The sequence below is a fragment of the Protopterus annectens genome, chromosome 1.part0, assembly GCF_019279795.1.
Source record: "Protopterus annectens isolate FY-2018-M chromosome 1.part0, PAN1.0, whole genome shotgun sequence".
NCBI lineage: Eukaryota > Metazoa > Chordata > Ceratodontiformes > Protopteridae > Protopterus > Protopterus annectens.
Window position 1 is genome coordinate 1,220,150,430 of NC_056725.1, and position 18,667 is coordinate 1,220,169,096.

Below are 18,667 nucleotides of genomic sequence, written 5' to 3' on the forward strand. Positions count from 1 at the left end.
GGTCCAAGAAAAGTTTCAGACTGTATTCCTTACGGGTATAATCCTGCACCACAGACAATCAGCTGCTAGATGTCAAGAGCCTCAGGAATAATTCCTTGTGACAGATGATCAACAAGACTTCTTCAATGGGGCTTGCCAGTCAAAAAGGACATTATGAACTATTCCAAAAGGGGAACCCTCAGTCTTGAATACAGCCAATGCATGACAAGGTGACTCAAAAGACTATCCCTATGATCAGGCTTGTCAACTTTGTGCTCTAGCCAGTAACCTGGGAAGTGAACAGGGAATGAACCCTCAGGATTCACGTGCGCAGTAAAGAGAAAAGGTTATGCAAGCTAGGAGCAAGTAAAAACTCAAATCCTCAATACCAGAGGACAAGTTCTTACTGTACTGGAAGAGTACTTGAAAACTGGCTTGTCTTTAGAAAAGTAAGGTCTTTACATTCTCCTAAGTACCTGTCCCTGAGCTGATGCTCCAACCTGCACCTGGAACTACATGAAGTACCCTTATGCCAGCAAGGAGAGCAGCTCTTGTCAGCCACCATCTTTCTGACTTCAAGGGGCAGGACTAAATCACTGACACTTGAGGCAGATTCTACGTCATGCTCTTCACTAAGTTAAAAAACACAATGCTGGTGCAGGTGTTGGCTTGGAAACTTGACCATATGGTCACATCCTGTTGCTGTTCAGGCACAGGAATGCAAAACTTCACCTGCCTAACTAGGACTGTGATCTAAACTGTGCAAGCAGTAAAGAGAGAACCAACAAGCACAAAGGATGTACCTGTTTTTGAAACTGGCACCATTATGTCATGGCGTACATAAGTAGAAGTGCATGGACATCTGCAAGAGGACCTACTATGTTTTTCTCAAATGCTGAGTAATGAGAGGTTCAAATACAAACCCATCAAGAAGTGTATCTTATATCAGATTCGATGTTGTATGTGTTTATATGTAGAATAATACGTTCTTTTCCTCATGTTTACTGAGTTAAAGTTTACTCTATTTACCACCATAGTCTCCTTGGCCAAACCACAACATTAAGCTACATGAAAGTCAACAACAAAATTAAAAAAAATATATATATAAAGAAGAACTAGGGATAACCACTTATTTAAGGCTGGCACACGTTAGAACTGATGTTAATACTAGTTTTCCTACTGAGAAGTGCTTTCAGCTATGTGGTCATACTGGATGGATGGCAAGATCTGCTGAGTCTTACTATATTAATTAGAGATGCTTGGATGTTCTAAATACAAACACCCCTGACCAAATAGTGAAATCATCCACTACAGGCTCCAACATATTGGACCTTGTACTCACAAATAAAGGAGACTGTTACATAGCCACAATTGTTCTTCCTCCCTGGTAAGGACCAACCATAAAGCTATCTCCTTCAAAATCAATATCAACTGTAACCCCAATAAAACCTCTAACAGTTAGGAAATATCCCAAGGCAAACTACCTAGCATTAAACAATGGTTTGTCAAAATTCAATGCCCCTCCAAACCCTGAGAACAGAGAAGGCTATGCTGAATTGCTCTCAGAAACTCTGTACAACCATATCAATCGCTGCACAGAGACTGCTGTACCTACCAGAAGCAAGCACAGAACTAGCCCCAGAAACAAAACACCCTGTTGGTGTTCTAAATTAAACACAATATGCAACAAAAAGAAAAAAATATGGCAAAAATCAGGAAGGGTAATGCCCATAAAAATAAAAACTCTCTCCTCAAACTAAGCAGGCAACTAAGAGGGGCTAATCTGGTCAAACAATACCAACTCTGAGGTTAAGATAAGCTCCCAAGATAAAAGATGAGCACAAGGCATTCTTCAGCTATGTCAGAAACCTCAAGGGCAGCACACGGTAATGTGCTGAACTGGTGATTAATTATGCCACATTCACAAAGCCTGGAAATATTGCAAAGCTATTTGAGGACAAATTCTGTTCCAACTTCATCCCTCATTTACTCCCCAACCATCCCCCAGGAAATACCCTTAAACAATCCCTCCAACAATAACTAGGATGCAAATACTGAATGTGTTCGTTAAAGCCAAGAACACAGCCTTTAATGGGCCCTGGTAATGTCCCGGGATTCTTCCTGAATAGTTTAAACTATGATTTATCAACACCCCTGGAGTCTTATTTAACTGCAGTCTTAAAACACGCTTTATACCACGAGAATAGAGGACCATGATGGTCGTCTCTCTTCATAAGGGAGGACCTTCAACAGATCCTTTAAACTACAGACCCATTAGCCTGACTAGTCTTACTTGCAAAGAAAGGAAAAAAAATATCATGAAATTATCAGCAAGGACATAGGAGACTTCCAGACACTGGATCCATCCCAGTCTGGCTGGAAGGTTATGCTTACTGAACCTGGTGGACTTCTTTGAAAAGGTCACCAAGGCAACAGATAAGGGGAAAGAGGTGCACAGTGCCTACCTAGATCTGGCTAATGCATCTGATACAATACCTCATTTGGGCATTGTCAACCAACTTATGGAGCTAGGCACAAACCCCTTAATAATACACTGCTTAGTTAGTTGGCATAAAGACAGGACCCAAGAGGTTAGGATCGGCGAGGCCACCTCCACAAACAGAACAGTAACCAGTGGAGTTCCTCAAAACTTTTTGTGGGCCCACTCCTCTTCCACATCTACTTCTCAGAGGTCAAAACCAATGTTACAGGCCTGTGGCTGACCAAGTTTACAGAGGATTCCAAACTGGGAGCAGTCGCTGAATCTCCCACCCACCATGATGAGAATACCCTTTAGGAGGAAGTTAGTTACCATAAGTACATCATCAATAAAACACTCCTAAAAGTTGATTCGCTATTCAGGGATTTGGGAACTCATGGAGCTAGCAACCTAGCCTTCGACCACCATGTGCCCAAGGTATTAAGAAAATCCTTCTGTGTTGTTCAACTTATAAGTAATGGCATGACATTTAGGTCCAGGGAGATCATCATACCACTGTATTTAGCTCTTAGCAGATCCATCAGAGAGTATAATGCCCCCTTTGATATGTGCCTGACCAAACACATGCAGCTATTAATGTTCAAAAATGTTCCTTACAAAAAGAATACAGGGAGTAAACTAAATGTCCTAAGATAACCACTTCAAAACCCCGTCTCTTTACACTGTTACCATATGGACTACTGAGAATTGATCTTTGCATGGCATACAAGGCATCCCTGGACCCTATTTTCATGAACCTTTTGCACATATACAAAACAGCATCAGTACTACTAGATCAAAAGACATAAATCTGACTTGTGACATAAATGGGACATTTTGGAGAGACAATATGTTTCTCAGAGAATTCCAAGTCTCTGGAACAGGCTCCCCATACATGTGAAGCAGAGTTCCGCCCTAACCTTAATTAAATGCAATGCTGGTCTGTTGTCTTCGTCTCTAATAGATAGAGTCAACCAGTAAATCACCCCTATATATATATATATATATATATATATATATATATATATATATATATATATATATATATATATATATATGAAGTTTGTGGGTCACACTGCTAGACTTACAAGTGCTCTAGTGGTTGCTAGTCTAGTATACATCTATGAACTATAAGGGCATTCTTACATGCATGAAAGACATGCCACTTAATGTAGACATACTCCAATATTGGTCTGAAGAATAATGAAGTCTTGGTTTTGCAGCTCTCCTTTTCTCGCATTGCTACATCTTTAGAGTAATATTAGGAAAACCTCAAAGATAGTTAAATACATCTATACCTACAAAATTTATGCACTGCACATTTTGATTTCTTACAGTAATGGGAATGTTAGAAAAATACCTCCACCTGAGGGAATTAAAATTAATTTACCGAGTTATTATTTAGTCACTGTTGTAGTGGTGATAGTAGGGACTTTCAGACTGGCCATTATGAAAACATCTCCTAGATATTCTAGATAAGCACTGCAGCTGATCAGCAAAAAGTTGCCCTGCTGGTCATTAACAAAGACCAGTGATAGCTTTTAATCTTCTTTGTTCCAGCACATGCAACTCATGATTTAGTCTACATTTACTGATGGATGTACATGTGCAATAACAATATACAGTTACATTTTTTGTCTGTTCAGAAAATAATGCCCATTGCCTCTTATTTTTGTGTCTTTTACTGTCAGCAAGATCTAGGAATTGGGAAACAAAACTAACACGGCCATACAGAGTTTACAGTTAGACTCCCCACACCCAAAAACACAAATACTTACTTAGCTCTTCTCTGTGCTTTTCAGTCTGTGCAAAATACTGCCGTAGCTCCTCAGTTATTTCCATGTTACTAATGTCACATTCAATTTCATATTCTGATTCGGAGTCTTCACTGCCTCCTGTTTCCTTCATTTCTACTTGTTTCTCAGTGGACTTTTCAGATGTTTTTGGATGCTGCATTCCTTGGTAATGATGCCTTCTCTGGTTAGGCTCTGAAGAATTACTGCTGCTACTGAGTAATGATTCATGTACATCCCAGTCTGCGTCCCGATTGCTGGCAGCCCCACTTGACTCAAACCCTGGATAGCAGTAGGTAGACTCAACAGCTTTTTTGTAGGCCTGTTTATGCCTATCCAGCCACTGCATTGCCTGACTATAATGCCTCCAGTACTTTGAGTAGATTTTATGTGCATACCAAGGGCTCTTGTTAGCAAGATGTTCATCTTCCTTTAAAACAAACAAGTGATAAAAAAGTTCATACCTGTTAGTTATTGTCTACATTTGTCAAAATGCATCACAACTTGCATTAGACATAACAAAGCAGTACTCATTATAAGCTAAAATGCAGGGTTATTAAATAAATTTGTGCATTGCCACCTTGCATGCATATCTGACAAGAGTTCCTAAAATGTCTGCCACAATTAGTACATCATTTTCAAACACAATACAAAAAATATGCAATGTAAATAAAATAAAATAAAAATTGCTAACATGATTAGACAGGATAAAGTAGCAGTCAGAACCAGAGACTCAAAATATAGTGGAGTGCTGGTCTCAAACTGTATGTACCAAAAAGCCTAGTTTCCTTACCACTGCTAAGGCAAAGAAGATTTTATCAAATAATTTAGTTGACCCCTGTATTACTACAGACTACAGAAAATTCTATCATCGTGAAATGAATATGACTTCTATGAAGACAGCATTAAATCAGCAGCATTTCTGAAAGAACATTGTCCTCTTTGCACTCTCAATGCAGAGGTGTGGATGACAGACTGCAGCCTGCAAATAGCATTACTGAAAACTTCACATAAAATTAAAAAAAAAAAAACGGCACATGCCAGAGTTACTAAAACTCAGCAAAAGCATACAACTTAGATGTTTTCAGCACAAAAATACAACTTAGTAGCTGATAAATTTATATTAAATATTTTAATTAACTACACAGTACAATGTAATTGCAGACAATAGCAAGAAAAAGGAATGAAAAATAAAACTCAGGTGTGCAAGATGATTCAGAAAAGAAAAGTAAATGTGAAAACACTCCCTTCAAGCATTAAATAATCTGGCTAGAATATGAAACATGACATTTCATAAGCTGTTAAAATATACAGCTCTGGTTGCAAACCTTAACTACAGTAAACTCTCAGTTAACCGGCACCCATGGGGATTGGTAGATGCCGGATAAGTGTAGTTTCTGGTTGTTTGACAGTTACTATTAAAAACAGACATGACAAATACTGTACCCTATACTATATCATACCACACCATAAACACTGTTTTGATTTTATTTTAATATTGAAATACAGTAATTAAAAGCCTGGCTGGAATAATAATATTTTAAATGTATATTTCCACTATAAAGCATGGCACGCAGAATGGTTTTCAGTGGCACGCTGAGTGGACTGGAATTGAATGAAATGAAGAGAAAGAGAGAGAGTAAATGCATGTATGAAAGCAGAAGTGAGTGTGTGAGAGACATCAGACAGATGTATGAAAGCTGAAGAGTGTGTGTGTGAGAGATTGGGGAGAGAAAGAGTGAGTGAATGCATGTACGAAAGCTGAAGAGACTTGTGTGTATGAGAGATTGGAGAGAGAATGTACAATCTGATGCAAACTGACTGAGTGAGTATGGGCCGAGTGTTGACATTTTAGCGATCTGACTTGTTCTCAGGTTGGGGAGAGAGGGAATTTATTTGGATCTTCCTTTTTAAAACTTTAGAAACTGGGTTCGTATTATATGATCAAAGACATATTCCTTCGAATGCGTCTTGATCGAACTTAAAAGCACGAAAGAGCAAAATAGCATGTAAGTGATTTCTTTCCCTGGGAAAGAAATCGCTTGGCTGCCTCCGCTACTTTGCCGTTTTCGTCACTGTAGTGTGATCTTGGAGTTGGTATATTTAAGTAGGGGGGTGTGGAGGGCGAAGCCCCCCCACTTTATGAAATGTTTTGAGGTTTTTATTTTTATTTTTTTGTGCAACAAGAGTGTTCCGGATTGTAAGCTTTCGCTTACATGAGGTCGATAAATCAGCGTTCTTTTTTTAAGCATTCGCTGATTTAATATAGACCCTAAAAACGTAAGGTATGTTTCTGCGGTGGGTGGGGGGACAAGTGCAATACATGAAAAACTAAATTGTTCAAACTGTACTGTATTCCTTCAATTTTATTTTCCGGTTGCTTGACAGTTCTGTTTGCTTGAGTTCTGATTAACTGAGAGTTTACTGTAAAAAGCATCTTATGAGCTTGTATGTGCAACACTGAGTTTAAGTGATATTGCAAAGTACTTTAGCCCACATTTTCAATATATTTTTATAAGTTCACATCATTAAGAGATTAAGAAATGTTAGGAAAACAAAGAAGTATATGCCTCCAGAAATATGCTTCCACAGAATGACCAATACATCACTTCCATTACTTAAAAAGAGCACATCCTTGTTCTGTACATAAAGGTGAAGATACAGACAGGTCCATTAATCTGGTACTAGGGTAGTCAACGCCACGGCTGCAAAGCATTATTTGGAAAATTTGGTCCCTGCATGGTCTGCTACCAACACCATGTGTTTCTTACCTGAAACAACAATTAATTATAAACTATAATGATCCTCAAAAATGGGATAAGTGACAGTGACTTGACCTCTGTTGATTGAGACCCTTTTGTAATATACAGTTTTTCTTAAAAATGAATCAATCTGAAGTATTTTTTTTGTTGTTGCCTCACTACTGATCATTGGAGACCAATGTATCTCAAAGACTCTCTTCGCCCTCTGGGTCTACTGGACATTCCTGTACTCCCCTGACTTAGTCTAACCTGTACTCAAGGCCAGAAAAGAGACTGAAGCTTTCCACTGCAGTCTGATATTGCTGCCATGGGAATATTTGTATTATGCCCTGACTTCTTCATTCCTTGGGTACCCCCCTGCAACATCAGTGGGTGGACATGCAATGGGGACATGCTGGTATGCTGTCCTACCTCCGCAGCAACTCAGCCAAAGTCCCCTGCCTATTCTCACTTTAGACAAATGCACTCCCCAAAAGTTCTCAGCGTCTGGCAGGAATCAATCTTAAGGAGTGCCCAGTCATAAGTGCCAACCCCCCCCCCCCCCCCAGGATTGGCACCCCCATCCTTCCCCTGATAGTGCCTTAGATGCCCAAGCTGCTAGTTGAACACAAGTCACCTGGGACACATTCTGGACTTTATCCTCTATGCCACTTTCCTGGCTGAATCAATATGAACTATCTAATGTAAATATGCAAACTCTTAATATGATGACTTGTACTATGGGGCACATATAATGTTATTAATTAGAATGTGACTGTGTTTGTCCAGTGACCATTTTGGTCACAGTAACTGTTTTGGGATAGAATCTGATTGTGTCTGTCCAGTGATCTTTTTGGTCACAGTAATTGCTTTTTAGACTCTTTCTTCTTATCTAACTAGTCAACTAATTCATTGCTGAATTTCAAACTGAGTGAAGATAAAACTGTTTCTGACTGAATGAGACTCATTCTACCAAGTTTACACCGCTAAGTAACTGGATTCCTACTCATATGCCACAATTGAGAACAGCATTACAGACGAGTTTCTCAGTCATTAACTGAACATTTCATTTTGAAATCATAATTTTCAAGCAAAATAAAATTAGATCAAGACAGAGAAGAAACCTCTGAGATCCAAGTGAAAAAGTTGTTTTTAATTAAAAAAAAAAAATTAAAGTCTACACAGCTGAAAGCAACATAGACCATGGACAACTCCATGGCCTCAGCAAGATCAAAATTAGTTTCAAATAATTTTCCTCTCAGCACAAAACATAAGTACCTCAGTCAGAATGCTTTTACCAATAACAAAGTAATAACATCTGCCATTCCCAATAAACATGTTGTCATGCAAAGGACCACCTTTAAAAAGGAACCAGTTGACTTTGTTCTGCAGTAAGTTAGCTTTCTTCAAATAAAATTAGCCCCACAATGGCCACGTTAGCTGCGATCTAGAACAGTTCATGAATGGTCCAGACAAAACAATCAGGAAAGGAAACATTAAAAGTGTTTTAAACTTTTCATGAAAACATCAAATTTACAGCATGCTAAGGGAGTTACAGGAATTTAATCTACCTCACAAATGGATTCTCCTCAACAATCCTTTAACTACAGTTGTAATACAACATTATCTTATGTGAACCTACACCATAAACAGATGAACTAATAAGACAGAGAGAAACAGCCAATTAGAAATACACAGTTATGTCCCTTGCAGATGCCACGAGACAGTCCAGGATCCACAGTTCTTAAGTAGGACAGTCTGTGTTACTGAAACAAGTGGGCTAGCATCAAGCACTCACCTCTATCATAAGCCTTGTATGGTTATAAAATGTGAAGGTCTCATCTTTGCTAATACAAACACAAGACACACATAGACAAGGCACTGCTTTCTATGAAACCATTTTACACTAACGGCAACCACCTGCGCACTTGCTACGGGAATACCTTAACTTGGATTTGGAACAAGATTGTGCCCATGACCACTCAGACACGGTCTGTAACCAGATCTCCCATGAAAGTGGCAAGGAGACCAACATACCTCAAAAAATATGTTCACTTCTGGACTACCTTATTTATATTCTTCTCCATGTAGGCCTATTACAAACTAAACAACAATCGTTATCACATCAATGTGTCTACTACTTCTGTACACAGTGAATTTAATATTAACAAGACAATCTATTGCCAGAACACACCTAATCTCTACTCTTCTTTATGCCTCACCCATTCTCACAAACCTGTACAAAACAGACCTGCCAAAACTAGATGCCTGCTACAACAAAATTGCCAGATCTGCTACCAACTCTCCTCATAGATCTCATCACTGTGCTGCCCTACACCATTTGAACCAGCTTCAGCTCCCCAATTACCTCACATATACCCAATTCACTATGTCCCATGGCATACTTCACCTCGCAGACGGGCGTCCAGCACTCTGCAAACTACTTCAACCACAATCTAATGAACTACTACTTAGATCTTTTTACAAATTCCTCTCACAAGTCACAAAAGCTAACAAGTTTTCTGGCAATTCTCTTTACTCCAACCACATTGCCAGAACATGGAACTTAATTCCCCAAAACATACTTACCACACAAAGCACCTACAGTTCAAATTTCTCCTCAAATCTCACCCATCTAATTCTTGGCTCTGCTCCTGCCTTACACCTGGCTGATTCCTTCCTCTCCTTCCTGCCATCTTTTAGGCCTTACTTCACTACACCTCACTGCTGATCTTTGTTCACTCAACCAGTTAGGTGTCTCTCTTTCCCATCTATTTCCCCTCCTACACTCTGTCTAGATCCCCTGCTATTCCTCTTTGCCTCATCCTTCTTGTCTTTCTTTTTGAATTTCTATACTATATCCTACTCTAAGTTCACTTCTCTCTCTTAGTTAATCATACCTATCTAAACAAAGAAAAATATCTACTTCCCACTATCCTTCGCTTGCATAGTCATCTGTTCTGTCTATTCTTGAATATCTCTACTTATATCTTGTTATCCTTGTATGTGCCACCACTGTATTAGCTTATGTGTTGTATAATTTATTTGTAGCAATCTTTATTCTGTTTGGGGCTTTTCCCTAGGAACTCTTTTGAAAAAGGGCATGTTCCAAGTCAGACTTTCCTGGTCAACAAACATTAAATAAATAAAATAAATAATAAAATATGCTACTGACCAATCACAGTTAACCTCAGTAACTGTCCTACTATTTTATAGTCCCAGCAATGTTTGTGTTTAAAAATGTTTTAATGCTATTGTGACTTCACCAGATGACTAAATAGATGAAAAACAAAAACTGTACATGTAAAATTGATGACAGACTGTAATGAAACAGCATTTATAAACTTCTGAAAACAAAACTGTTTTAAGAAAGATGGCTAGGCAATCTTCTTTCAAGAGGTGGTGAACGTAGTCACATCCAGCACACCTTACAAAGATTTATGCCTCATTGCAACAGTGAAAAAAATAGGAATCTGGAAGAGAAATGGCCAGATGAAGTCAGACTAACTCACTTCAGAAAGATTAGCCACAGGAGAAGCAGTGTAAGGGGAAAAATACTTACTAGCTAACTTATTGCCTGTGATGCTGCAGCCTCATTCATTTCCACTGAGTTCGACTAACTTTTTCACTGGATTTTTACTGGACGTGCACAACTGTACAGAAATGCAGCAATACTTGCATCTAGCATTATCAGTCTCGGAAAGCCTCTGCTAGAAGTTAACAGGTTAGGAGTTACATACACGAAGAACTGAGTTATTTGCCTTTAAATGGAACTCAATTTGTGAGAAGAGGTGGTATGTGTGTGTGCGGCAACATCTCAAAAATGCGATTGCAAATGTTGCAAATCGCAAAATCTTGTCCCCTTTTTGACCCATGTTAGTACTAGTTTTAAGGTGTAGAGTAGTCGGAAATGTTGAATTTGGTATTTTTATGACATTCTGACCGCTTGGTGTTACAGGATTTGCGGAGAAAAGTAATTAAAATGTATGGTCAAGCAATGTGCGCTCAACCATATGAATGTAAACATATATATATATATATATATATATATATATATATATATATATATATATATATATATATGTTTACCTTTACATGGACGAAAATCACTCGTGCGATTGCTCATATAAGCAGGAAACTCAAAACCACGACAGTTTCCAATGTTCGAAAATCAGCAAATCGAAAAGCAGATTCACTGATTTTCGAACACAAAAGTCGAATACATAGTGGAATGAAGTGTAATGCAGGGGGGGCAAGCCCCCCATCTTTAATATACTAACTCCGAGATCGCACTACAGTGGGGAAAGGGTCCATTTTACGATCCCCTCTATAGTGCAATCCGTCCCAAAATGCTGAATCTGCAATGAGCGAATGTCACTGTGCATTCGCTCATTGCACATTCGAAGCATTTTGCGTTCAACGTTCTTTGCAAACGTCCTTTCGAACATCTGCTGTTCGCCCATGTGCAGAACGCACATATGAAGGTAAACCTATATTTTATATATATATATATATATATATATATATATATATATATATATATATACATACACATACATACATACACACATGTGGGTCTACTTTGTTTCGTTGAATGTCATTTCACTGAATTTCATTATACCCCGACCACTTCACTGAAAACTCAAATTACTGAAATCTCATTTCACTTAACTGCAGTTAGTATATATATATATGGCACTGTATAGAGTACTGCAAGGCAAGTAAAACGTATATGCCCTTTGTTAGTATATATAATTAGGGGTGGTGTGGGGGGCACAGCCTCCCACACTGGGGGATGTGGTGGGGTGTAGCCCCCCCACTTATTTTGAGTAGATATTGTCTTCTGGAGAGAGTTAGTCATTGGTGTTGTAACTATGCATGTCTATTGTTTAAAATGTACTGTTTTGAAGTTTTTGGTAAAATAGAATATAAAACAAACAAGGTAAGGGGCTACACCCCCACATCCCTTAATGTGGGGGTCTGTGCCCCCCCACACCCCTCCCAACTATATATACTAACTCCAGGATCACACTGCAGTGGGGAAAAGGGCATATACCTTTTACTTGCCTTACAATACTCTACACAGTGCCATATATACGAAGTTCAGTTCAGTGAAATGAGTTTTCAGTAATTTGTGTTTTCAGCGATGTGGTCAGGGTGAAATGAAATTCAGTGAAATGAGATTCAATGTAACAAAGTAGACCCATTTTATATATATATATATATATATATATATATATATATATATATATATATATATATATATATATCTTTATGGTTCCACTTTATAATCTCGAAATACTGAAATCTTGAATTTCAGTATCTCGAGACCATAAAGTCGAACGCTTGAAATCCCGAAACCCCAAAACCGCGAAACAAAAAATCGCAAACATAAACAAACCATACACCACACAACACATACCATCCTACCCACACTACAACAAATAAACAAAACACACACAAACACAAAAACACAAATCAACAAACCTACACTATATATAAGCAAGGGGTCAACCCCCCCTGCACCCCCATCTGGGGGGCTGTACTTCCCACACCCCCCACTTAACTCCGAAATCGCACAAACAGAAAAAGACGGTAAACTCACCAGACATTCTACAGTCCCTCGTGCGCACACACACAGACACAGCCACATATCACACACACACACACACACACACACACACACACACACACACACACACACACACACACTCAACACTTAAACACTAATATTTTTACCTGCCTACCCTAACCCACACGTACAACTTACAAGCACACTCACATACACTCAAACACCTACCCAAAACCCTTACAAAACACTCACTTACCTTAAATTCCACACACTACACCGGACACCATCCACACAATACACTACAAGTCACGTAACGTAAAGCTATAACCGCAAATTCAACTTAGTCAGATTTGCGATTATGCACTTTTGCTATTTTGAAGATTCAACTTATGGTCTCAAGATACTGAATTTTGACCTTTCAGTATTTCGAGATTATAAAGTGAATCCATATATACACATACATATGCAGACTTTAATGCTGATGTCATAATTTCCATTATGGATGATAAACTAACCCTTTTATTCAGTGATTTAAATAAATTGCCTCTGATCCTTAAGTATACAACTATATTGTTCTCTGTATAAAAGAGAAGACTGTAGCACCTGTTTTTTTCAGTATGCTTGACATGAGACGGCTGCCAAACAGAAGAAAACTGGCATGACATTAGCAATATGCCTGCTTGACTTACAGGACATGCTAAATAGCAACAGGACATGCTAAATAGAAGCAATGTGTGACACAAGACAGCACAGACTTCTAAAATGTGCCACACATCAATTGCAGCAAATTAGGTAGCTAGATAAATCTCACAGATGTTCTTGAGAAGCATAGACATCCTTGGGTGTGGCAGAGAATAATGCTCTCCATTTCTATAAGCACAGTTATAAAATTAGAATACTGAAACAGTTTTCATCATGGTTACATACAAAAGATAACTTCCCAACACATTCTGCAAAGCAATAGTAAAGATGTACTTCTGATCACAAATAACAGTACTAAGGCATACAATGGCAAAATGATTAGCTAAAATAAAAATAGGCTTGGCTAATAGCTCATTAAGATAGACTGCACATTTTTAGGACATGTCATTCCAATGGCTATCCTAACATGCTTCCTGCCATTTGGAAAGCAGGTACTGTGGGCCAAGTACCTGCCAATCACAAACAATGCACACTGAAAGTCAAAGGAGAACCTGCCAAGGAGCTGGCCATGCTTAGCTTCAACAAGATAAACTATCACAGTACTCTGTAAGAGTAGTGTCTCACATTCATGTTACCTAGGCAACTTATTGCTACCAAAGGGTAGCATACCTTTCACTTAACCACTTAACTGCTGAGCATTTTTCAGAAGGTCTGTCCCCAGAATACTGCCTGTTTAGGATTATTTTTGTTCCAAACAAACATAACAAAATTGTACTTCAAAAGCAATTCACCATTTCTAAGGAAATTTTAAGAAATTGTTACTGGAAAAATTATCTATAAAACACCCTTTTCCTACCCTCAATCAGAAAGAAGCTACCACATCTTTAATTATAATAAAATATATCAATTTTATGAGTCAACATATACAAAGAAATAAAAGACCACTTTTACACCAAAACACACACAATGTTTTTAGGCCTGAAATTATATAATAAATATCTGTTTTTGATAACCTTTGCTTATTTTACTATGAACAAAACTGAAAGATTCATATTTTAGAGCAACTTGGACCAATGGATGGGTAATCGGAAATTCACCCTTGGTCTGGTGTCCTTGTCTCTGAGAGACAGTGAGTAAATCACCCCCTATATAAATCAAATTTGTTGGTCACATTTGGGGTGCACAGCTAGGCTTATAAGGACCATAGTGGTCATTAGCCTAGTATATACCTATGAAGACAGACTTTTGTTTTTAACTGACTTTTTGCAAATTGTGCTTCTTGTTAATTTCCAAACGCCTTTCTGATCTGAATTTCAATCAAATATCAAACGACATTCTCTCTCTACTGCTTTATGATATTCATAGACATAGCCATACCTAGCTATTTTGGCACCATTTGCCATTCCCTACACTGGCATCCCCCCAAATAAGTTTAGTTGAGAAGCAAAGAAAAAAAAAATCCTCTCATATATGACATCCTACAAGTCATACTTGAGGATCAACACAGGCCTCCTTCATTGAAAACTGTATCAAAACAGTTATTACAACTTATTTCATTTGTAGCAAGTGGCTTTTTACAGCTTATACTTCAGTCCTGACCATGAATGCAATATCAGCATTAATTTCTGAATGCCAGTACTGCATTACTGACCAATCAGCATCTGCCGATTGTGCCCCATAACACCTCATGCCCACTGCAACTGCCTGCTTATCCCCTTCTTAGCTATGCCTCTGTTCTTATGACACTTTCAGGACAAGACCCTAAACTGGAGCAGTCATTAGTCAATTGGCAGGAAAAAGTTCTGAATTCAGGAAAAATAAATAAGACTTTTAATTCTGATGTAAAGTAGCACTCCAGCATGTTACTATACACTGCACACTGAGCAGAAATTTAGCACATCTGTAACAAAAATTGAATATAAAGCGATAATGCAAAATGTCAAGACAGTTGCAGTGAAGCCTTCTAAATCAATTGATCAAGTACTTAAGTATAAAAAGCTGCATCTCTGTTTCCCTTTGAGGCTGTATTATGAATATATGTGGCATTAACAACAAGGGGTTCAGCTACAAAAGGAAACTAAAAGTGTTTAATCTGCACGGAGAGAACTATGTTCAGAGAAAGAACGGTTCTCTGCCACCAATCCTGCTAAAAACTTTAAAACTTTTAATAAAAATAAAACTATGATAATTCTGATAGAACTGTGCTGAGCATGGCCTCACAACTTTAACTGCTTTAACACAAGGCATGCTAGTTATGAATGTTGTAAATGAAAATATATACACTTCATGTGGTGAAATATATAGGATGATCTGATATAACGACAGTTTAGCAAAATTTTCTATTAACAACTGTACTCTGCATACTATGCAGAGGTCTAACAAAGCACACATGAAAACACAGTTTATAGCAAGACACAAGACTTTAGCAGCGACTACCTCTGAATGAATGGATCAGGTAATTACATACAAAATGTCATACCACAGTACTCATTTGACATTCCATTATAAAATGATCAAGCAGTAACAACAATTAGTTCACAGTTACAAAAGGCACATAAGATTGCCATTCTACAAGGATTTCAGTGCAATACTATGCTGAATTTTATATCATTTTAATTACTTAAAAAATTTTTGCTCGTTAGAAAAGGCATTTTTCGAATAAAAAAAAAAATCACATGCAGTCTAGTGACTCATACATATATCTATATCTATATATACATTACAAGGACAACTCAGAAAAGAAGTATCCAAAGTCATTAATTCGCTCTGTGTGCTAAACAGTTTAACACAACACCCACTATGGAAAGAGTACAATGCAAAATGTTAGACTGTGGCAGTGAACATCTCAGAACCAATGGCTTTGGTACCTGTGTTCCAAATACCTTAGTCCCTCTCTTGAGATTTTATTGTAAAACTTTCAGGTCATAACATTGAGTTGTTCAGCTACAAAAAACAAATAAGACTACAATTCTACTCTTAGGAGATCTCTTACATCTTAATGCTGAGTTTGACCCCACCATACTAGTAACTCAAACCGTCAGGTTAGCTATGGCATTTTGAAATGAATATGCATAAACACATGCACAAGACAGAGGCGCGCACACATTTTGTGAAGCATGTAGTATTTTTCTTTTTTTTTTACTAATACTGTAGTCAACAAAGAAGTATTCCAGGTCATTACTGCACTCTGTATTCCAAGATGAATTTCAGTAGAACACCCGCAAAGGAGAGTAAAATGCAAAATGTCAGGAAGTGGTAGTGAACATCTTTGTACCAATAATCTGGTGTCTATGTATAAAAAGCCATAGCTCAGTCCATATTTCAGATTTCATTATGAAACTTTCCAGCAGGAACAACAGACTACTCAATAAAATGAGCCTAAGAATTACATTTTACCTCTAGAGCTTTCAGTGGAAAACAATGCTGAATTTGGCACTACAAATGTAGCTGCATAAAAGCATGGCACTGCAGTCACGGCATGTTACAAAATGAAAAATGTTTTTATGGTGAAATCTGTACAGTTTTTACATCAGATGTGATCAAAAAGTACAGTTGTGTACACTTACCATAAATGTAGATGTTCAAGTGTATTCACTGTTGCAGTCATTACATTTGGGTAATCTGCTGGCAGGTTGCCCTCAGTCAGCCTGAATTCCAAAGTCTTGGGTCCTGCATCAGTTGCTGTCTTCTCTTCCATGACGTCAAGTTGTCAGGGGTATAAAACATGCAGTCGACACCATTTTCTTTAGTTTTTCTTGCCCCCGATGTCAGGTGCCCCCAAAAAGGTAGCAAAATTATATATATATATAAATATATATATATATATATATATATATATATATATACATATATATATATATATACATCCTTTACCTTCATCTACAAGCAAATACACCACATAGGTTGTAGAAGATAGAGAAGGAAAGATAAACTTCAGAATGACAGGGGGATGGCGGGAGGGTAACCTGGACTGCAACAGTGAATACACTCGAACATCTACATTTATGGTAAGTGTACACAACTGTGCTATGTTCTTCGTGTTTCACTGTTGCAGTCATTACATCTGGGTAGAATCCCAAAGCTATGGTTGGGGGGCTGAAGCTAAACAGCATTAGGTGCGGCTATAAGGCCCTGCAGCACTGCAGTGGCAAAGCCTGCCCTGGACTTAAGAGTAGAGAGGCAAATGGTAATGCTTTGTAAAGGTGTGAACAGAACTCCAAGTAGCAGCCTCTAGAATGTCTTTGGTTGGTACTCCTCTGAGAAAGGCTGCTGAAGTAGCTGCAGCTCTGGTGGAATGAGACCTAATGCCCTTGGGCATAGGTTTACCATGGTGTAAGCAGAAACGGATGCAGTGGCTTATCGACTTTGAAATTGTCTGCTTTGAAATAGCCTTTCCTTCTGATCCTGCAGCATATGACACTAGTAATTGTTCAGTTTTTCTTAGAGCTTTTGTCCTGCTCAAGTAGAATCTTAGCTGTCTGTTTATGTCCAAGGAATGCAGAATTCTCTCCCCCTTGTTCTGCGGATCTGGAGAAAAAGTTGGCAGATGAATTGTTTGGTTAAGAGCCACAATGGAAACCACCTTAGGCATAAAAGTAGGATTTGTCCTCAGAGACACCCTGCCTGGGTAAAATATGATAAAAGGCTCTACAGCCATGAGGGCCTGTAGCTCTGAAACTCTTCTTGCTGAAGTAATTGCTAGTAGCAGAGCCATTTTCTACGATAAGAACTTTAGATCAGCGGTAGCAGCTGGTTCAAATGGAGGCAGGGTGTGCTTTTCCAACACATAATTGAGGTCCCATGCAGGTAATGGTGATCTTCTAGGAGGCCTTAAATTTTTGGCTCCTCTAAGATACTGCATTAGTAAAGGATGAGAAAAGATTGGTGGCTCTGTATTTGTAATGAGCCGAAATGGCAGAGGCATGGATTTTGATTGATGAGAAAGATAGGCCTTTGTCAAGCATCTCAGTTAAGTGCTGTAATATCTGAGGAATATTTGGTTTTGCTGTATCGGTTCCTTGTGTTTGATTCCAAGCAGAGAATCTCTTTCATTTGTCAGCATAAGATTTTCTAGTACTAGGCCCTCTGTCTTCCAAAATGACATCCATCACAGCTTTACTGAGAGGTGTTGTTTGTATGACTACATGATTAGCCATGGTGCCAGGTTCAGAGTCTGTACTTGATTGTGCAGGATCTGATTGTTTTGCTGAGACAGCAGTTGTGGTCCTTGAGGCGAGGTCCAAGCTGGGTATTGAGCCAAGTTCCTTAGGATTGGGTACCAGTATTGGCGGGGCCAGTCCGGGGCAATTAATATCATCTTTGGCTTTTCTTGTCTGACTTTTAAGAGGACCTTGGGTAGAAGAGGCAGAGGAGGAAAGGCGTACACTCATAGGTTTTTCCAACTGAAGGATAGGGCGTCCACTTTCCATGCTTGTCTGTGATAAGTCCTTGTGCAGAATCT

General features: G+C 38.4%; 1 protein-coding gene across 1 annotated transcript in view; it reads right to left on the minus strand.

Annotated features, from left to right (window-relative positions):
* GEMIN8 (gem nuclear organelle associated protein 8) overlaps positions 1-18,667 on the minus strand; it is a 283,211-nt gene that overhangs the window by 33,394 nt on the left and 231,150 nt on the right. Inside the window, exon 3 of the mRNA XM_044065740.1 lies at positions 4,237-4,681. Within this exon, the coding sequence (XP_043921675.1) occupies positions 4,237-4,681 (445 nt within the window). The remainder of the gene's footprint in view (positions 1-4,236; positions 4,682-18,667) is intronic.